The following is a 23,071-nucleotide window of genomic DNA, read 5'->3' as shown; positions in this document are numbered from 1 at the left end:
TCCACACCGTCCAATCAGAAACTAGTGTTGACACTGAGACCCGTCTCTGTAACAGGAAGTCCATGAACAGGCAGACCCTCTGCAGCAGGCTGACCTGTGACCTCTGAGACAGAGGGAGGAGTTTGTGTCAGCAGGGGGCGCTGCAGCATCGCCTGAGAGCTTTAAGAACAACAGCAATAAACAGGAAGTGAAAGTCACACTTCTGTTGGTGTGCGTTATCAGCAGACCCCACCCTCTGCAGGAAGCTGAGATAAGAAGCAGCCAATCACAGAGCAGAGAGCATGTGACTTCCTGTTCCTGCTGTTACTGTGACAACAGCTCCTGGGACAGAGAGCAGCTTTCTAAAGAGGAAAGATGTTGCTGTCACCCCCGGGTGTCATGTGACCCGCCTGATGTACCGATTTAAGACTGTAAGAACAATAATAACAACATGTTTTAGTCAGGTGATCCATGCAGAGCAGATCCATGTGACCAAACACAGCTGGATCACATGTTTCCTCTCCTGGAAACAGAAAGCCTTCATGTATAAAGGCTCATGTACCCACTGAGCCCTGCTCTCAGATCTGTGAGGCTTTAACAAACAACAGTTTAAAGTCATGTTTAGCATCTTCTGTCAGTGTGGAAGGTCACACACTTTCCTGAGTGTTGAACCCTGAACTACTAGCTGTTCATGTCAGCCTGGACATAAATACAGACCTGCCTGCTGTCATAGACCCCAGCACTCACATGTTACTTATAAGTGACTCATATGTATGCATGTATATATTGTGTATATTGTGCTATTTCTTACTTAGTGTGTTGTGTCTTTGTTCCTGTTTGTGCTGCAGCACTGTAACCTAAATAATTTCCCCTGGGGATCAAAAAAGTATTCTGATTGTGATTAAATGAAACCAGTCAGAGCAGAGGACGGTGATGTAAGGAATGGGATTTTAATCAGCCAGTCTCCTTTAACTCTCAGCATCACAAAGTAATGTGGTAACATCTGGACTGATGTGTTTACTGTCAGCTAGTTTAAATGCTGTAGGCTGCAGCCGCTGCTCTAACACTATAACTGTAACAGGGCTCAGTGCTGCTTCTAACAGTCTGAGCTGCTTCAGGCTTTATTTGTGAGGAGCACAGCAGCTTACAAACACGTGGCTGGGCCTGGACCCAAAGGAGTGTTTGTTAAAGCCTGCAGTGAATCCAGCAGCAGAATGATGGAAATGCAACACAGCAATGATGAAGAGGAGCAGCATTAAAGCCAAAGTCCAGTTCATACAGTTAGGTCCATAAATCAAATAAGGGAAAGTAAAATGTTGTTGGATGCACCTGTCTGCAGCCTTAATGCTCTCTGGTCGCTATGGTAATGCGTAAGCATTTCTTTCAAAATAAGACACACGACTACAACACGGGAAAAGACCCAGGGAAACGAAGTTAACGATAAAAACCCTGAAAACCATTGTTGGATTTATATTTTATCATTGTCATTGTTATTGGGGAATATCTAACCATATATGCTCAGAGGTGTAGAACCAATTGTGTAATGATAGTAGTCTTTAAAGACTTTGTGTGACTCCAGAGTGTTCTGGCATTCACACCCACGTCCTGGGATCATGGGAGAGGTGCTACCTTCTTATTGTTTTGTGGTAGGATGTCTGTTTTAGTCTAAGTGCCTTTTGTTTAGATGAACTGCTGGACTTCCAGACCAGCAGGTTTAGGGAAGTCGTTTATGGGGTCACACACACACACACACACACACACACACACACACACACACACACACACACACACACCTACATAACATGCAGACTGGTACCTTTGTTCACGTGTATGTTAATGAACCTATGTATATTCATGTAACCTCAATAAAAGAACAGTGTTACGAGGGAACGGACGAGAGCGACTGTGCTCAAGCGAAGGAACGGCATTGGTCCAGGTCTCTCCCGTGCACGAGAAACATAAAGAACTACTCGTGTCTTGGGTGAACCCATTGTGAGATCTAGCCCCACCCCATCATGTGATTTCCTGTGATCAAATGTCCCAGGATGTGAGTGGGCGTTAAGACGTCCATGTCCCTCTTCAAGCAACTTAAAGAAGTCCAGACGCTTTTCTTTCCAAGCTCCTTCGACAACATCATTCATAGAACAACTTCCAGCTTCTTTTGCTCGGCTACAGTTTGGATGGATTTGCATTTAAAGATGCAACAAGACTAAAATGGTTAGGGTCAGGAGGTCAAAGGTCAGAGCTCCTGTGGGTCTGAGGGCGGCCTCACGCTGGAGAAGGATGAAGGAGTCTGACCTGAGCCAGTGTTTGACATGAACACATCAGCACTGCTGTCAGTGAGCCTAACGACAGCCGTTAGCATCATTTCAGTGTTTCAGTCATAAAAACACTTCCTGTCTCTGTGGTGGTTACAGTGACATCATGTAGTTTGTGCTTTGACCTCCAGAGGGCGACAAATCAGCACAGACAGAGAGCTCCAATCAAACTTTGCTGCCATCAGGAATAATTCTTCAAATATAATCATCAGTGTTTGAGCAGTTATGATATCAGGGACAATCTAGACATGTGTGACAATACTGAACATGTCACATGACACACCTCAAACATCATGTGATCCACTCTCAGTCTGCACTTTCATTCATGACTTCAACAGGTTGAAATGAGCTTTGAAGAAACATCAGGTCAGTGCTGAAACATTTAAACGCTGCAGGAAGAAGAACAACAAAGTGATGACGGATGTTTGTGCTTCAAACAGGAAAACCAGCAGAAATAAATCACAGCCTGCCAGAGGTTTGGAGTTTCCCAGGTGCACCTGAACGCAGCACAGTGTCCCAATGCTCCTTATTGTCCGCAAACGTCTCTTTGGGTGTTTCCTTCCTGCTCAAAGTTTAATTTCACTTCCTGAACTTCGTGGAGTGGAGCTTGTTGTTGGTGTGTGAAGAAACTGTAAGTTTGCTTTGTTTCCTCCTTTAACAGTTTGTCTTTAGGAACTTTACTGTTTGTTCAGCTCGTGTTTGATTTCTTCACACAACAAACTGTGTGTGTTTGTATTTCCGGTCTCTCCATTAAAGTCAGTGTGTAATGTTTCCTGGCTAACATCAGCTGTGTGCAGCTTAGTTCAGCACAAATCTGCCGCTCCATAGTTCACGGTAACGGACTCACAGCTGGACCAACGAGGCCGAGTGTGTCCGCCACTCTGAGCTACGTTCGTGTTTGTGTACTTGTAGTTTGTACTTTGAGTTCACTCAGAGCCCACAGAGGACGCAGCGTACGTGATGACGTCACAGCCCTTTACCTCCTTTACTGTCACTGTGATTAATATTTACACACGAGACACCTGCAGAGCTCTGACGCTAAGCTAGCACACAGCATGCTAACACTAAGCTAACGCTAAGCTAACACTAAGCTAAAGCTAAGCTAACACTAAGCTAACACTAAGCTAACGCTAAGCTAGCACTAAGCTAACACTAAGAGTTCTTACAGACACAAGTTAAAAAGCTGCTTTTAGTGTGTGATCAGAGTCCAGGACTGAGAGCAGCAGCAGAGCTGATGGATGATGAATTACTGGATGGAAGAAGCTTCTCATTAGCAGTGAATCAGTGTGTGTGCAGTTCTCTGCAAACTCAGCAGCAAGAATTAGTGTGAAGCTTTAACTCTGCTGATCCTCTTTGAATCCTGGATCAGCTGAAAGGTTTAAAATGTTGTTCACACGTGTTGGACTGACTGAAGCTTCCAGTCACAGTGAATCAGTGTGTGTCAGTGAATGCATCGTGTGTGCTTCAGGCTCCATCTAGTGGACTGATAGCAGAGCAGCTGATGGCAGCTTCCTCTGCCTCACACTGCTGTCTGACTGCATCCAGCTGACACTGAGATGAAGCAGGAAAGAAGCAGCTGATATTTGGACAGCACACATGATGAAAGGAGGATTTCAGCTGATGTGCACATGAATGATTTGTGTTTCCTCTGCAGGTAGAAAGTGTGTGTGAGCTGAATTGAGCAGCATGGATCAGTGTGAGGACAGAGAGGAGGGAGTCCCTCCCTCTAAAAGCACTCTGTGTGGGGAACATGAGAGCCAGACCAAAGCTCAGAGGTGAGATGACCATCTCTAACTGTCCATGACTCTTCTCCATGTCACAGCTCAGCACTCACATCACTGCTCCATCATTATTCACAGGAAGAAACAAGGAACTAAACGTAAACATGAACCTGAAGCCAGCTCTGTGTCCTTAAGGAGTGACTGGTCTGAAGAGCGCTTCATTCATTTTAAAGTCCAGCCTGTGTCTGCTGCAGAGAGGTGAGCTGTTAGCAACATGAACTCTTTGATTAAACTGCTTGATGTTGTTGGATATAAACTACAAACACGTCGTTCCCTCAGTCCCATTTAAACTGTCTTTTAAAACAAGCCTTTGGTTTCTAAACAACTGAAAACCCACTTCAGCAAACAGGAAGTGATCAGAGCGTCCGTCCACTTCCTGTCAGGCCCTGCAAACATTTCATATTGAAGAAAAGTAGTTGACATCTCACATTTTTACTCCACCACATTCAACCATTTTGACATTTTACAGCATGAAACTCTTGTCACATGACTCCTGTTATGTTATAGAGTCATGTGACCACCAGGGAGGGATTTGTATGGATGAAACACATTCAAATCAATCTGATTCATCAATGGAAACATTTTTGGTGTAAATGCAGCAACACTGAAAACGCTGAAGATAAAAACACAACAGATGAAATATGAACAAATCGAGGCTTTGAATACACGTGTGTGTGTTTGAGACACAGAGATAAATGGATTGTGTGTCTGTCCTATTGCTGCATGAGGGTTTTATTGTAGATTTTGTGCGTGTACACTTTTGACCACGAAGGTGTTGAAAGGGCGTAAAACAGTTGGAGGCACCAGAGTGAACACTAGTGCTGTCAGTAGATTAAAACATGACTAATTAATGACACAATCTTCTGTCATTAATCCTGATTAATCACAATTACTTGATCAATAGCTGCAGTTACATTTTTCCAACTTTATATTTAAGCCTGTAACAGACGTTTACACCATATAATGAAGTCAATGCAGAATAAACACAAAGAATGTTAAACGCTTCAATTCAAAGAGACTTTGAATAGTTTTCAGTCTTTAACTCAGCTTCTCTGCTGTAAATACAACTTTGTAACAAACATATATACTAAAAGCTAAGTGTGCACTAATATATAATAATATATAATCTATATTACTGCTGTTAATGAAAATGTTTAATCAGACTCATCACAGGGTTACTGTGGATTCATTTGGATTAATCACCATTAAACATCATTTTTAATGTAAACGAATCAAAGTTCATTTCATGAGCAAACAGACTCGAGAGAAAAGGGCAAATTTACACACTTAACATGTTTATTGAACATGTAAACATTGATTAACCTCCTGAATGAGCCGACCCCCCCAGGGACAGTCCTGCATGCTAATGATGGGCTCTGCTCTGTACCTGCAGGATTCTGTCAGCCACAAACTCCTCAGCTGATCCTGAATCTGAGCCCATCTGTCGAACAATCATTTTCTTCACAGGTCTGTGGAGGTGGCACTGATCCTGCAGCAGTCTAACACTCTCTGTCACTCTTCTTCAAGTCTTTGACACGAGGAACCAAAACTATGTTATTAACAACACTAACAGGTCTGCAGTTTGTCCACTTGGCAGTTGTGTCATCAGTGCTTTGCATCGTTGTGATATTTTAAGCTGGAAGTGCTTCGGTGAAAAGAAAATTCCTTCTGTCACGATGTGCAGAATCCTTCATGTTGGTCGGCTGGTCCGTCTTGTTATTTTTTTAATGCTCAAACTTTCCATCGGGAGGTCAGTGTGTGTTTGTCATCTTCCATATTGAGCTGATTGGTTCAGCTTCCGTCACTAACAGATGTGCTGCACATCTGCACGTGTGCAAAGGTAACTCTACTCGGACAAACTGCTCGAAGTGCGTTGATAGAAACATTTCAGGGATTTTGAGTCGTTCTGCTCTCCAGATGTGTCGTGTTAAAGGTTTTTATCATGTTAATCATGATAACAGATGAACCCCTAACACTAACCCTACATGTTAATTTTGACAGCACTGGTAAATCCTTTTTAATGTTCTTCTGTCAGATCATTGATTAGACTCGACTCCAAATACGAGACTCAGAAAACTCAAAACTCAAATCAAAGCAATGAGAAAAGGACTTCTTGTGTTAGAATGAAAACATGTGGAAGTGGTCAGGTTTCAAACACTCGTTGAATCTACTGCACAGTTACATTCAGGGACCTTTGGCCTCCTGAGAGCATTAGTTGATGGTTCATCACAGTTTTCTCAAAGTTTCCTCTGAGCTTCTGCAGCATCATCACTTCCATCACTGATGAAAGAAAGTTCATAGAAAACAGAAAATATATCTTCAGAATCTGAGAGTCTAAAACTTGACAGACTTGATTCAGATGAAGTTATTTGAGCAGAAACTCCTGGATCTTTATCCTGTGTTGATCTAATCCTTCATGGTTCTTCCACAGAGTGGACCAGCAGAGCTCAGAGGTTCCCAGTGGTCAGTCTGCCCAGCAGCATCAAACACAGCTGGACTCCATATTTATGGTCTGTACATGTACAACAACTACTTTATTATTAATAATAATGCATTTATTTATAGGTCCCTTTCAGAACACCAAGGACTCTGTGGACTAAATGACCAAAAGAAACAAACTTTGAAATCAGACGGTGCAAATGTGATCACAGGGAAACGTTTTAAACATCGAGGCTTTAAACAGAAACCAAAGTGAAACAGTTTGTAGTCGAGATCAGTGGGAATGAAGCTGAATAACTGTTTCTTCAATAACTTTGAGCTCTTAAAAAAGAAAAACTAGCTGAAAGTCTGGCTGCTCTTATGAAAAGTACAGAGAAATTATGGGTCGCTCAACACTTGTGCACAATATAAGAGTTTAAATAAATCTAAAGAATAACTCAAAATCCTACAATCATACTGATAAAGTCATCTACAGCTAACTATCCAAGTGGATTTGTTTAAGACAGCTCCATCTGCTGGTGGCCCTCTGCAGGTGCATGAAAGGGGCGTGTTTATATTGAAAGTAGTAGAGAAAGTAAACCCCACGGGAAGGAGGAGGACTCTCAGCGGCTTCCAGCTCATATTCAGACATTTGACTTCTCACTGAAAGCAGCAAGTTTGAGTGTCTGTACCTTAGTTAGAAGAGATAACATGGTCATAGTAATTAGAGTTGATTGAGCAATGCTGTCCTTATAATGTAGTTTATGATTTTTATACATCTTTTTATGGACAAGTCCAGTTTTTCTGTAGAGCCTCTCAAGTTGGTGACAGCAGCAGTGGAAGTTCACGTGTAAACCAGAGCAGCAAATCAGGTCCAAATGTGTTGTTCACAGTGAGTGGGATCATCATTGGCTGCTATGTTAACCTCCTGCAGCAGGATGTGTTTGGTCAGAGAATGGATAGATCACTAAGTCATTGTTGAGTTTAGGGAGACAGTAGACAGTTGGAGGAGGTTCAGCCAGTTGACACACAGTAGATAAAATAACTGAAGGCAGGAGCAGACACCTGTATGACTTTCCACCTCTCACATAGATTATTTCCCTGGGCAGCGCCACAGGGCTGGTAGATGTAAACAAAGCTGGAGGAGAGGATTGATTCATCTGAGAAAAGTCACAGAGTTGTGTCTTGATGCTCAATCATCCAGGTACGTAAATCCCAAAAAGCTTGATTCTGTTCATCTGGATGTTTTCAGTGGGAGAAACGTTTCATCATCATCAGGTGACTTCTTCAGTCTCAGCTGACTGCAGGTTTCAATCTCATAAACAGGACATTTGTATGACTGAAACCAGCCCACTGAAGGAACAATGGGCTGGGAGGTCAGTTCATTGATCATTGGTACGCATATTGTCAGGACCATTGATCAATGGTTGTTGATCAATGGTCATGAATCCAGTTCACAGAGAGCTGGGGAATGGCTGCAATCACAGCATGTAAGATGGTGACAGTTGTACCCTTAGGCCCCTCCTCCATTCAGAGATGGTCGTTTCACATAAATGGCCTCCTTGACTCCGCCCTCAAACCAGCGTTCACATTTACTCAGGACCTTCTTGATGTGAAGTTCTTCTGCTTCCCTGGCTGCTGTGTCTGTGGGGATGGTGTTTGTTCTGTGTTGTAGTGTCCTGATGACGCCCAGTTTGTGCCCCAGTGGATGATGAGAGTCAAACCTTAAATACTGATCTGTATGTGTAAACAGAGTGAACCTTTAAGACCAGCTGTCTGTACGATCAACTCAGTCACCTGAAACATCTCCAAGTTTCTGGCTTTGATCATCAACCTGTTGGTAGTTCAGCTCTGAACACCAGTGAAATGTTTCTCCCACTGAAATCGCTGCATTCATATGAACAGCATCAACGTTTTGGGATCATGGAGTTGTGGACAAAGTCTCAGTTAATCAGATAAAGTCAAACCTATAATTGGTAAAGAGTTCGCGGATGATATGCCCCTTGATCGTAAAGAAGTGGATGTTGTGTGGACTAAAGTTCAGAGTGGTGGGTCATTCATAAATATTCTGTTCCAGCTGCTGGAGGACAACATCATCACTTTTGTGAAGAACGAGCTGAAGAAGATCCAGAAGGCTCTGAATCCAAATAAGCCCCAGTGCTTGGAGTTTCAGAGGGAGGATGATGAGCAGAGGAGCAGCAGCAGAGAGGCATTTGTGAAGATCACAGTGGACTTCCTGAGGAGAATGAAGCAGGAGGAGCTGGCTGACCGTCTGCAGAGACGTAAGAGGATTTATCTAAAGATTTAAGCTGCTGGATAAATGAGAGACTTGTGACACCAGTGTGTTCAGTCATTTCTCAGTGGGTCAGAAATTGTCATCAGCATTTTGTAAAATATGATTGTTAAAGTTGTATTTTTATTATTATTATTCAGAACTTCCAGCTGCTGTTTGTCATCGTAAACTTAAGTCTAAGCTGAAGAAGAAGTTCCAGTGTGTGTTTGAGGGCATCGCTAAAGCAGGAAACCCAACCCTCCTGAATCAGATCTACACAGAGCTCTACATCACAGAGGGAGGGACTGCAGAGGTCAATGATGAACATGAGGTCAGACAGATTGAAACAGCATCCAGGAAACCAGACAGACCAGAAACAACCATCAGACAAGAAGACATCTTTAAAGCCTCACCTGGAAGAGATGAACCAATCAGAACAGTGCTGACAAAGGGAGTGGCTGGCATTGGGAAAACAGTCTTAACACAGAAATACAGCCTGGACTGGGCTGAAGACAAAGCCAACCAGGACATCCAGTTCATATTTCCATTCACTTTCAGAGAGCTGAATGTGCTGAAAGAGGAAAAGTTCAGCTTGGTGGGACTTGTTCATCACTTCTTTACTGAAACCAAAGAAGCAGGAATCTGCAGCTTTGAAGACTTCCAGGTTGTGTTCATCTTTGATGGTCTGGATGAGTGTCGACTTCCTCTGGACTTCCACAAAACTACAATCCTAACTGACCCTAGAAAGTCCACCTCAGTGGATGTGCTGCTGATAAACCTCATCAGGGGGAAACTGCTTCCCTCTGCTCGCCTCTGGATAACCACACGACCTGCAGCAGCCAATCAGATCCCTCCTGACTGTGTTGGCATGGTGACAGAGGTCAGAGGGTTCACTGACCCACAGAAGGAGGAGTACTTCAGGAAGAGATTCAGAGATGAGGAGCAGGCCAGCAGGATCATCTCCCACATCAAGACATCACGAAGCCTCCACATCATGTGCCACATCCCAGTCTTCTGCTGGATCACTGCTACAGTTCTGGAGGATGTGCTGGAAACCAGAGAGGGAGGACAGCTGCCCAAGACCCTGACTGAGATGTACATCCACTTCCTGGTGGTTCAGGCCAAAGTGAAGAAGGTCAAGTATGATGGAGGAGCTGAGACAGATCCACACTGGAGTCCAGAGAGCAGGAAGATGATGGAGTCTCTGGGAAAACTGGCTTTTGATCAGCTGCAGAAAGGAAACCTGATCTTCTATGAATCAGACCTGACAGAGTGTGGCATCGATATCAGAGCAGCCTCAGTGTACTCAGGAGTGTTCACACAGATCTTTAAAGAGGAGAGAGGACTGTACCAGGACAAGGTGTTCTGCTTCATCCATCTGAGTGTTCAGGAGTTTCTGGCTGCTCTTCATGTCCATCTGACCTTCAGCAACTCTGGACTCAATCTGCTGGAAGAACAACAAACAACCTCCCAGAAGTCTGAAACAGGAGAATCTGCAAAGAAACACTTCTACCAGAGTGCTGTGGACAAGGCCTTACAGAGTCCAAATGGACACCTGGACTTGTTCCTCCGCTTCCTCCTGGGTCTTTCCCTGCAGACCAATCAGACTCTCCTACGAGCCCTGATGACACAGACAGGAAGTAGCTCACAGACCAATCAGGAAACAGTCCAGTACATCAAGGAGAAGCTCAGTAAGAATCTGTCTGCAGAGAAAAGCATCAATCTGATCCACTGTCTGAATGAACTTGATGATCGTTCTCTAGTGGAGGAGATCCAACAATACAGGACTTCAGGAAGTCTCTCCACAGGTAAACTGTCTCCTGCTCAGTGCTCAGCTCTGACCTTCATCTTACTGTCATCAGAAGAAGATCTGGATGAGTTTGACTTCAAGAAATACTCTGCTTCAGAGGAGGCTCTTCTGAGGCTGCTACCAGTGGTCAAAGCCTCCAACAAAGCTCTGTGAGTAAACATGTTGTCATCGCTTCATTGTTAAAATCATGGGAAATAAATCAGAAATGCTGAGTTCAAAGAGCACTGTAACATTTTTTTAAAATAGTAAATTAAATGATCATCAGTCACTCGGTAAATATATGGTAGTTTTAATGTTTCACTCCAGCATTTCTAAAACACACTTTGTTCTGTAACTCTTATCAAAGGACAATCCAGACCCAGCCTATAAGAACATGAGCTCTGATGCTTCAGCCCCTCTGACAGGTTTATTATCCTCAGCTTGTTCACTTGTCTCCAACTCCAGGAGTTTGGTTGTTTTATTCTAAAGCACAAACTTCACCTGCCAGACTTCACCTACATCTTTTTCTGATGTTCATAATTTAAGTTCAAGTTTGTATCTCACTTTCAGTGCACACCCTCCCTTTTTAAATATAAATCTCTGCTGTGCTGTCATGTTTTCATCCTGTATGGAGGGAGAAACTCGGTCTTCATTACTGAAATTGCCTCTAAGGTCGTGTTTCTTGTCAGTAACCATATGTAACTGTAAGGCTTCCATAACCAGTGTTATCACAGAATTACAGTGGGTTCACTCTGGGTCCTCTACAGTTTCTTCCCACTGTCCACAGACATGCAGTTAGGTTACCTGGTGATCTAAACTTCATGCAGGTGTGAGTGAGAGTGGTTGTCTGTCCCTCTGTGGGCTTAGTGGAAGAGACTGGATGGATCTCTGCTTTGTCTTTGATATATGCTGACAGCAAACATTCTCCATGAAGTCTGCATTTCAGCTCATCTCCTTTATACACACCTTTAACAGGAAGAGTTTTATACAGCTAGTGTTTAAAATCCAGTGTTATTCACAATACACAGGTAATGAGCATGATTATTGAATTACTAAAATTTTCTAAAATAATTGTTTTAGTTAATATTGTATGACAGTGTACACAGAATTATTAGCTCAGTAGGCAGAGTGGTCGCCCCATGATCATAAGGTCAGGGGTCGAATCCACCGAATAGCTACCTTGTGGTACCCCTGAGCAAGGTACCATCAAGGTACCAATCATGTGCACTGGACTGGTAGCACTCATAGTCTCATAGGTTTAAATAAATTTAAAAAAAAAAGGGTTCAACATATAAACAAATTTAATTTGATCACATATATTGTTTTTTTTTTTTGTTCTGGTTTTTTTCCTTTCTCTCACAGACTGAGCAGCTGTAACGTCTCAGAGAAAGGCTGTGAAAATTTGTTGTCAGTGGTCAGCTCCCAGTCCTGTAGTCTGAGAGAGCTGGACCTGAGTACCGACAGCCTGAAGGCTTCAGCAGTAAAGCTTCTATCTGCTGCAGTGGAGAGTCCACATGCCAAACTGAATGTTCTGAGGTCAGATCAATTTGTATTATGTTTAGTTCTGTTTGTTTATGTGTTTGATGTTTGTTTTTGTTTATGTCTTTATCCAGTTATCCTTGTTTCATAGCATTTTTATTCATTTCAAAGTTAAACAGAAGTTTTACTAACCTGCTCAGCACAAGACAATAAGCTATTGCACCCTGATTACACTTTAACAACAATCTTTATTCATGTTTTTATCTTCAGACTTAACATCTGTGAACTCTCAGAGGAAAACTGTGAAGCTCTGTCCTCAGTTCTCAGCTCGCAGTCCTCTAGTCTGACAGAGCTGGACCTGAGTATCAGAAAGCTGCAGGATTCAGGAGTGAAGCTTCTGTCTGCTGGACTACAACGTTTAAACTGTAAACTGAATACTCTGAGGTCAGATCAGAAAACATTTAGTTTTTAGAATTATTAATTAAAGTTCATACATATGATGTTGTATCTTAGTATGTTTATGTTTCCTTTAAAAATAGAAAGTCAACATTTAATGTTGTGAAATGTATTAACAAACTCTACATGAGTACTTGTTTTATAGATTGTCTTTTATTTTTCAGACTGAGTGGCTGTAACCTGTCAGAGAGAAGCTGTGAAGCTCTGTGCTCAGTCCTCAGCTCCCAGTCCTCCAGTCTGAGAGAGCTGGACCTGAGTAACTCTGACCTGCAGGATTCAGGAGTGAAGCTTCTGTCCGCTGGACTAAAGAGTTCACAGTGTGCAGTGGAAACTCTCAGGTCAGGATTCAAACTTTTCCACAGATGATCATTTGAAATGTGATTTATATTATTGTATAAACAGGTAACTTTTACAGCTGTCAAGTGAACTTTTATTTACATTTGAGTGGATAATTGGACTCTGAATTACTAAAAGTTGTTATAGTCATGTCTCTGTTTATTTAAAAAAATACTTCATGTACTGCCTAATTTAAAGATTTAGGCTCCTTTGGGCCCATAATATATATATATTTGATTTCTTTGTGAATGAAATTAGGAGGATATTGGCGACTGCTGATTGGCTCGCTGTTTGTTTTTTATTCACAGTACTTAATTTTAAAGGCTGATTTCTCAAAATGAGATGTTTATCTTTTCTTCTACAACACGTGGAGCCACCAAATCTTCTTGCTTGATTTATTCATTACAGTTTGATTTAAAGAATATTAGACTCGTAACATAATAAATATATTTATTTCACTTCTTCTTGAGAGAAAGAAAGGGATGACTGGGTGAGCTCCAGTGGTTCATCCCAGCAGAGAGAGTGGCACACTGGGCTGCAAATGATCACAGTAGTAATGGCCATAGTTTGATAAAACAGGCAGTCTTACCCTGTAGATAATACAGGGTTCTGGTGCCGATGTGGGGGAGGGGAGTCGCCCGGTACTAACTACATACTACTAACTACCTCATCCAGATGTCTTCCCTACTAAACCTGATAAGAAGTAACTGCAGTAGCCTTATAGGTCAAATCAGTTTCACCTGTTAAAGTTAGCTCCACTATTAATTAGGGGTGGGGGAAAAAATCGATACTGTGTAGTATCGTGATATTTTGTTTGCTAATAATGTATCGATACAGGGACAGCAGAAATCGATATTTTGTTACAAACAATTTTTTCTCTGAAGTCAACATGCTCTGGAGTCAGAGCATGTTGACTTCAGAGCATGTTGATCCTTTTTCTGAGCAACAATCCTGACATTCCTTCACTGTCCAAATGTGTTTAACTTTTTTTTTGGCAGCAATAAACATGACAGTTTACTTATTTTAATTTAAGACATGTTTAATTTTAATTAAGTTTGAAACTTTTTTATTTAATGTAAAATTATATATTTTTTTAAATTTACTTTCAAATTCTTCAGTTGCTGAAGGGGCTGCATAGTTTTCATAAATTGCATAGTTCAGAATAGCTATAATTGTACCAGATGGTTGCATTCAGTTAAGTTGGACTAGACTGTAATACAAACCGTTCAGTTTGTCAACAATAAAACTGACTGAAATGAGAGAAAGACTGAGTGTGAGACTTTGATATTAGATAAAATGAATATTGATAAAGTTTACCTTTATGTGCAGAATTTAAATATCGCAAAATATTTTAAAAAATCGCAATAATATCGTATCGTGCGTTAAGTATTGTGATAATATCGTATCGCGAGTTGTATGGTGATTCCCACCTCTACTATTAATGGTGTCACTTGTTATTTCTGGGATGAGTTTAGTAGCCTGAACAGCTGCTTAAAGGAAAGTAATTAAATAATAAAAATAACCTAAGTCCGGGGGAACCTGCAAGAGCTGTTTGCACAAAGAATAATGCTCAGACTTTGAGGTTTTATCGTTTTACACAAGGTTTAAAAATGAATGTCCACAATTGAATTGCAGAAATTGTTATTGAGCTAATACTGATGTAGTTGTTATCTTTGGTAAGGAGAGGTTGGAGGAAGGATGAGCACAGTCAGGCCTAAAGATGCTCTTAATAATAATAATGGATTGCATTTATATAGCGCTTTTCGAGACCCTCAAAGACCCTTTACAATCCCACTACAGGGAGTGCAGAATTATTAGGCAAGTTGTATTTTTGAGGAATAATTTTATTATTGAACAACAACCATGTTCTCAATGAACCCAAAAAACTCATTAATATCAAAGCTGAATGTTTTTGGAAGTAGTTTTTAGTTTGTTTTTAGTTTTAGCTATTTTAGGGGGATATCTGTGTGTGCAGGTGACTATTACTGTGCAGAATTATTAGGCAACTTAACAAAAAACAAATATATACCCATTTCATTTATTTATTTTTACCAGTGACACCAATATAACATCTCCACATTCACAAATATACATTTCTGACATTCAAAAACAAAACAAAAACAAATCAGCGACCAATATAGCCACCTTTCTTTGCAAGGACACTCAAAAGCCTGCCATCCATGGATTCTGTCAGTGTTTTGATCTGTTCACCATCAACATTGCGTGCAGCAGCAACCACAGCCTCCCAGACACTGTTCAGAGAGGTGTACTGTTTTCCCTCCTTGTAAATCTCACATTTGATGATGGACCACAGGTTCTCAATGGGGTTCAGATCAGGTGAACAAGGAGGCCATGTCATTAGTTTTTCTTCTTTTATACCCTTTCTTGCCAGCCACGCTGTGGAGTACTTGGACGCGTGTGATGGAGCATTGTCCTGCATGAAAATCATGTTTTTCTTGAAGGATGCAGACTTCTTCCTGTACCACTGCTTGAAGAAGGTGTCTTCCAGAAACTGGCAGTAGGACTGGGAGTTGAGCTTGACTCCATCCTCAACCCGAAAAGGCCCCACAAGCTCATCTTTGATGATACCAGCCCAAACCAGTACTCCACCTCCACCTTGCTGGCGTCTGAGTGGGACTGGAGCTCTCTGCCCTTTACCAATCCAGCCACGGGCCCATCCATCTGGCCCATCAAGACTCACTCTCATTTCATCAGTCCATTAAACCTTAGAAAAACCAGTCTTGAGACATTTCTTGGCCCAGTCTTGACGTTTCAGCTTGTGTGTCTTGTTCAGTGGTGGTCGTCTTTCAGCCTTTCTTACCTTGGCCATGTCTCTGAGTATTGCACACCTTGTGCTCTTGGGCACTCCAGTGATGTTGCAGCTCTGAAATATGGCCAAACTGGTGGCAAGTGGCATCTTGGCAGCTGCACGCTTGACTTTTCTCAGTTCATGGGCAGTTATTTTGTGCCTTGGTTTTTCCACACGCTTCTTGCGACCCTGTTGACTATTTTGAATGAAACGCTTGATTGTTCGATGATCACGCTTCAGAAGCTTTGCAATTTTGAGACTGCTGCATCCCTCTGCAAGATATCTCACTATTTTTGACTTTTCTGAGCCTGTCAAGTCCTTCTTTTGACCCATTTTGCCAAAGGAAAGGACGTTACCTAATAATTATGCACACCTGATATAGGGTGTTGATGTCATTAGACCACACCCCTTCTCATTACAGAGATGCACATCACCTAATATGCTTAATTGGTAGTAGGCTTTCGAGCCTATACAGCTTGGAGTAAGACAACATGCATGAAGAGGATGATGTGGACAAAATACTCATTTGCCTAATAATTCTGCACTCCCTGTATTCATTCACTCTCACATTCACACACTGGTGGAGGTAAGCTACAGTTGTAGTGGTAGGTTAGGTTTTGCCCAAGGACAAAATGACCAAGACAGAGAGAGCTGGCTCATCAGACAGACAAGCTCATCTTGTAACCTACTGGTTCGCTGGTCAGCACACCAGCTGACTAGCGAACCGGCTAACTAGCACACCAGCTAACTAGCACACCGGCTAAATAGCAAATCAGCTAACTAGCAGACCAGCTAACGGCAGCCACAAGCTGAAGGACGATTAAATGTAGTGGAGATATCAGAGATGACACTGGTGTGTCCGATTCACTCTTTAGCACTCTGGTCACTCCGGTGTGTCAGCCAGAACACCACTGAAGGCCAAATGATCCCAGCATGTGGAATAAAGAGCTTAAGGTTTGGTTTGAGACACTTTATTCTTTCACTGATTGATTCTTGCGGCTGTGATCATGTGTGTGGTTTCTTACAAAAAGGAAGTACACAATACAAATACATGACAAATAAGATGAATAGATAAGTTACATATCCAGTTATATGTACGTACATCAGTATAGCTAATATAGCCATATATAAGGACAAAGATCACAGTACTATAATGCAGTAATGTTAAACACAAAGGTGTATATCTACATAAATCTGTCCTATCAGTGATCAGGGTACTGTAGTATACTTCCACTACATAAACTATAGAAACTAAACGACATTAGTGTGACTTTAAGTTACCATCAGTACAGACGAACTGATGGTAGTTGTACAAAATAAAGGCATTGCAATTATTGTGAAGGGCTTCTGGTTAAACTAAGATCAGCTGATTACCTCATAACAAATTGTTTGCTATAGAACGCAGCTCCCACTCTTCATTAATATCATGTACTGTAACTCCCAAGTAACCATGGTTACCCAGCCACGCCCAGTAGTCTCCAGAGAGACCAACAGCTGGTGCACGTTGTAACGCCGTGGCTTTCATAGTCTCTCCTTTTTCTACAGCTCATGTGTTCTTCTTGTGATGGTGCGTCTTGAGGGAGGCTCATACATGCCGTCATTTGTTGATCCTAAGAACGTTCCTCAGACAGACTTCTTCAACAACACTAATCGGCCTGCAGTTTGTAGCTACTCACTTCACTGTGGTGTTTGTTAGCTTGTCTTTCTTTGGTTTTATCCTGACTCCTCCCACAAGCTGATCCTACGTAGTCTGCCCAAGCCTCCCACCTCTGTTTGTTTGGGTGGTTTGTTTGCTGCCATCAACAGCGTGTAATGCATTTAAGTGATACTTCAGACATGAAGTACTGCGACAATAAAAAACTCAACTTTGCTTAAAAATAACTTTAGTTGTATCAACACTGCCCTCTGGAATAATTAGACTTTGGTGACAAACTGATGTGATCTCCATGTTTCCTTTGTTGGACTGTGGGCGAGTGTCAGAACTGGATGTACTGAGTAACATGTGGAGTTTAAATATGTGTCAGTTCCAGTTTTAGAGCTCTAAAGTGCAGCTATCATGTTAGGAATATGTTAGGAATAGACAGGAACACTGAGCACACTGAGGTCAAATCTTTATTTATCCAGTTCATCTGTAGGCTGAGCTCAGTCCATCCATTTAGTGAAATGATGTTTAAAGGTCTCCTTGTTCTGTGAGCGTGCACAGATCCTGAAGCAGAAAGCCTGGGTTAACAGAGAAATGATCATCACTGTGATGATGCTCACCATCTCTGACTGGGATTTGAGGTTTTGTCAAAGCAGCAAAGAAAGCCTGGCTATGTTGGACTGGGTGTGGAAGCAGCTCCCAGTTTGAGTTCAGGAGACAGACACCCTCTCTACTTTGACGATCAGCTTCAAACTTTCCTTTTTGATAAAACTTATAGTTAGAGCTGGATCAGGTGACCCTGAACCATCACTTAGTTATGCTGCTATAGAGATGGATAACAGATGGATTGTTGTTTTGTGTGTCTGCAGTCTGTCAGGCTGTCTGATCACAGAGGAAGGCTGTACTTCTCTGGCCTCAGCTCTGACCTCCAACCCCTCCCATCTGAGAGAGCTGGACCTGAGCTACAATCATCCAGGTCCCTCAGGAATGAAGCTTCTGTCGGCTGGACTGAAGGATCCAGGCTGGAGACTGGACACTCTCAGGTATGGAGAGAATGTCTGATATAGGAGGAAGAGCTGGAATCATTTCCTGTGTCTTTCACTCACTTCCTGTTTGTTTCCTGCAGATGAGACATGAACAATCACACATGCAGGAATATTTTCAGGGACAGACACACTAGTCTAGCTGGATAGTACATGGATATTTATGTAGGGGGTCTTCAAGGAGTCTGTTTGCAGGAACATTAATGATAACTGATAAGTCATGTTGAGAGTTTCATTAAAAGTAGACTTACAGTTAGGTAATATTTGGACAGAGACAACATTTTGTAACTTTAGATACAAGTATCAGCCATGTGTGTGTTTCCCATGCTGTATGTCCACAGTCACAGTGACAGTCAGTGACACTGACAGAAGGATGAAACAAGGCTGTGAATCATTTCAGTCTGTGTGTGTGACAAAGAGGCAGACAGGAGCAGCTAACATTTGGAAATGGAAGCTTACTGGAAACACTACATTCACGGCTGAATTCACAATAGATTTGTTCTCAAGTGCACATTTAGCAGCTAATGCTAATACTGTTTTCCCTTTGCTTTCTACAGCAGCTATTGCTAAGTAGGCCACTTTGCTCCGCTAAGGATTTGTGTGACCATGATGGAGACTCTGATAAGCTAATGCTGCTAAGCTAATGCTGTTTATGGGCCCTGTTAGAATCAATATTTCATTCTCATTCTGTTGTTTGAGAACAATATTAACGTTTCACATCATTATAACACAAGAGAAAAGGGTATTGGCATTAGCTACTAGTGCTTATTCACCTCAAATTACCTTTAGCTGCTAATGGCAGCCTACTTAGCATTAACTCCTCACTAATATAATGCTAATTTACATCAAATTAGCATTAACTGCTCATATTGTTATAAGGAAAGAGAAAACGGTATTAGCATTTGCTGCTAATAATTATTCACCCCTAATTAGAATAAGCCGCTAAAAGCAGCCAACTTAGCATTAATTCCTCACTTTGTTGTTACCCAACGGAAAAGAGTATTAGTATTAGCTACTATCATTTTTAATAAGTAAGAGAAAACAGTATTAGCAGTAGCGCATAATGCTAATTCACGTCAACGTAGTATTAGTTAATAATGGCAGCCTACTTAGCATTAACTGCTCACTAATATAATGCTAATTCGCATCAAATTAGCATTAGCTGCTCAAGTTGTTATAAGGAAAAAGAGAAAACGGTATTAGTATTAGCTGCTAATAATTATTCACCCCTAATTAGAGTTAGCCCCTAATGGCAGTCTACTTAGCATTAACTCCTGACATTGTTATAATGCAGGGGAAAAGAGTTACCATTATCGGATAATGCTAATTCTCATCAAATTAGCATTAGTTAATAACGGTAGACTTCATATCATTAGCTGCTGTCATTCTTACAAAGCAAACAGTATGAGCATTAGCTGTTAATCCTTTTTCATCTAAAATTAGAATTAGCCACTAATGGCGTATTGTTAAAAAGTAAGAAAAAACATTGTTAGCATAAGCGGATAATGCTAATTCATCTCAAATTAGTATTAGCTAATAATGGCACCTGCTTAGCATTAGCTGGTCACATTGTTATAAGGCAAGAAAATATGGTATTAGCATTAGCTGCCAATTTCTATTTACCTAAAATTAGCATTAGCCACTAATGGTAGCCTATAGCAAAAACTTCTTAATGCTAAATGAAGTTAATTAATGCTAAGTAGGTTTAACTGAAATTAAAGTAGTGTTAGCATTAGCTGCTGATATTGTTAAAAGGTAAGATAAAACATTGCTAGCAGCAGCGGATAATGCTAACACACATAATAATTAGCATTACCTAATAATGGCAGCCTTCTTAGCATTAGCTGCTCATATTGTTATAATGCAAGGGAAAAGAGTTGGCAAAAACAGTGTTAGCATTAGTGGATAATGCTAATTCACCTAAATTAGCATTAGCTAATAATGGCTACGTACTTAGCATTACCTACTAATATTGATATAAAGCAAGAAAATATGGTATTAGCATTAGCTTCTAATGCTTTCTCATCTAAAATTAGAATTAGCCACTAATGGCATCCTATTTAGCATTAACTCTTCACATCGCAAGGGAAAAATTAGAATTCAATAAAAAAAAAAAGTGTTCACATTAGCTACTTGTATTGTTAAAAAGTAAGAAAAAACATTGTTAGCATAAGGGGATAATGCTAATTCACCTCAAATTAGTATTAGCTAATAACGGCAACCTACATAGCATTAGCTGGTCACATTGTTATAAAGCAAGAAAATATGGTATTAGCATTATCTGCCAATTCCTATTCACCTAAAATTAGCATTACCTGCTAATGGCAGTCTACTTAGCATTAACTCCTCACTAATGTGATGCTAATTCACATTAAATTAGCTTTAGCATTAGCTGCTAGCATCAGCCTACCTAGCACTAGCTGCTCACATTGTTAAAAGGGAAGAGAATACGATATTAGCATTAGCTAGTAATATTTATTCACCCCTAATTAGAATTAGCCACTAATGGCAGCATACTTAGCGTTAACTCCTCACATCGTTGTAATGCAAATGAGGCTAACTTGCATTAAATTAGACTGCTGTTATTAGCTAATGCTATTTAGCAGTAGCTGCTCACATTGTTATAAAGCAAAGGAAAACGATATGAGCATTAGGTTCTAATGCGTATTTGCCTTAAATTAGACGTAGGTGCTAATGGCAGCCTACTTAGCATTAGCAGCTCAGATGTTATAATGCTAGGAAAAAGAGTGTTAGCATTAGCCGTTCACATTGTTATAAAGTTAAGGGAAATAGTGTTAGCATTAGCTACTCACATTTTTAAAAAAAGTAAGTGTTAGCATTAGTGCATAATGCTAATTCATGTCAAATTAGCATTAGTTAATAACGGCAGCCTATTTAGCATTAGCAGATAATGTTGACCTTGGCCCACTGGAAAAGTTAAGAACTAAAGATTTAGGAGTGTTTCTCGATAGCTCTTTCTCGTTTGAGAAACAAATGAATTCTGTTATTAAAACCAGCTGTAAGGTTTATATTGTTGATTGTCATTTATGCTTAGAAATATTTACTCATATATGCTTAGAGTTGTATAATCGATTGCATGATGATAGAGGTTTGATCCTTAGTAGTCTGTAAAGACTCTGTGTGCCTTCCAGAGTGCTCTGGCATGCACACACCACTTGGGGCCATGAGAGAGGTCGTACCCTCTCTTACTGATTTATGGTGTAGGACAGAGGTCTCAAACTCAATTTAGCTGGGGGCCGCTGCAGGCAGAGTCTGGGTGAGGCTGGGCCGCATTAGGTTTTCCACAAGAAAGGCATGGTTAAAAAATTCCAATCTTCTCAAATCTCTTTATTTTTATTTTTTAACACAAAATATGAAAAATGAATAAACAAATTAAGAATTAATAAGAAAATAAATCAATCTGTAATACATAAATAAAATAATAATAAGATATTTTTAGTCAGTGAACTTGTGTTTCTTTCAGTCTTCTATATCTGCTGTATTTAGATTGAAATGTCTGTATTAACAGTTCTATAACCTTCTTCTGAACATGAATGGAACACTGGAGAAAATGAACTGTTCTTCTGAACATGGCTTCTCTTGCCTACTCCTTGCTGCTAGAGACCTGGCAGCGTTTCCTCTCGCATAGCCGAGCCAGATTTGGCCTGAGGGAGGAAGCAGTTGCGGCCCTCAGTATGTCTTGAAGATGATCATCCGTAAGTCTGGACCTGTACTTGGACTTATTGAAGTTCAAAGTGGAGAAGAGCTTTTGGCACAAGTATGTGCTACCAAAAAGGCACATGGTCCGCTTGAACATTCGGGAAAGCCGAGGGAAACTAGGGCTCAAGTCTCTCAAAAATTGTCCAAGCTTGTCTGCTTTTCCACTCACCTCCCTGAACTTTGCTTTGAGTTCAGAGTTGCACTGCAGCTCAATGAGCTCCATTTGAAGCACAGAAGGGGCATCTGTGTGAAAGGTGGCTCTGTGTGTCTTGAAGTCAGCAAATCTGTGATCAAATTCCTCCTGTAGCCTCAAAATGACATCAACATACTCGTCAGCACTGAATGGTGTGCCTGCATCCACGAGTGCCTTGCATGCTGGGAAATGGCAAAGGTTTGTCTGAGAGAGCTGAGCTTTCCAGAGCGCCAGTTTTGTGGAGAATGCTCTCACGTTGTCATAGGCAGCACTGACAAGTTGCCCCTGGCCTTGTAACGTCTTGTTCAGTACATTAAGCTCATGTGTCATATCAACAAGAAAAGCTGAGTCCATGAGCCATTTGGGATCAGTTAGCACAGGAACACTAACTCCATCCTTCTCCATGAAGGCTTCACTTCTGCTCTCAACTCAAAAAGTCTCTTTAATACATTTCCCCTGCTGAGCCAACGTACCTCAGTGAAGTCGAGCACATCCCCATATTCTGACTCCATTTCCTCTAAAAAAGCACAGAACCTTCGGTGCTTTAAGCCCCTGGATCTGATTTGGTTGATGCATTTCACAACAATAGACATCACATTGTCAAACTTCAGGCATTTGCTGCAAAGGACCTGCTGATGGATGATGCAGTGCAGAGCAATGGCCTCCTCCACGCCTTCCTCTTCCAGTTTGTTTTGTGCCACCAGTCCATGTTTCCTCCCTGTCATTGATGGCGCTCCATCTGTTGTTATTCCAACAAACCTCTTCCATGGCAAACCAACATTCTCAATGGCATCACACAGCTTGTAAATATCTGCTGAGCGGTGGTCTGGCCATGC

At 41.3% G+C, this 23,071-nt stretch overlaps 1 protein-coding gene across 1 annotated transcript in view; it reads left to right on the top strand.

Annotated features, from left to right (window-relative positions):
* The first annotated feature begins 2,844 nt into the window (after positions 1–2,844).
* LOC309702170 (NACHT, LRR and PYD domains-containing protein 3-like) overlaps positions 2,845–23,071 on the top strand; it is a 25,404-nt gene continuing 5,177 nt past the window's right edge. Inside the window, exons 1-10 of the mRNA XM_082526639.1 lie at positions 2,845–2,928; positions 3,952–4,072; positions 4,157–4,276; positions 6,510–6,588; positions 8,574–8,778; positions 8,930–10,727; positions 11,920–12,093; positions 12,307–12,480; positions 12,657–12,830; positions 18,149–18,322. Coding sequence (XP_082382765.1) covers positions 3,984–4,072; positions 4,157–4,276; positions 6,510–6,588; positions 8,574–8,778; positions 8,930–10,727; positions 11,920–12,093; positions 12,307–12,480; positions 12,657–12,830; positions 18,149–18,322 — 2,987 coding nt within the window. The 5' untranslated portion in view covers positions 2,845–2,928; positions 3,952–3,983. The remainder of the gene's footprint in view (positions 2,929–3,951; positions 4,073–4,156; positions 4,277–6,509; positions 6,589–8,573; positions 8,779–8,929; positions 10,728–11,919; positions 12,094–12,306; positions 12,481–12,656; positions 12,831–18,148; positions 18,323–23,071) is intronic.

Source organism: Aulonocara stuartgranti (genome assembly GCF_965226115.1).
Source record: "Aulonocara stuartgranti genome assembly, chromosome: 3".
Taxonomy (NCBI): Eukaryota; Metazoa; Chordata; class Actinopteri; order Cichliformes; family Cichlidae; genus Aulonocara; species Aulonocara stuartgranti.
This window is presented reverse-complemented; position numbering and strand designations above follow the sequence as displayed.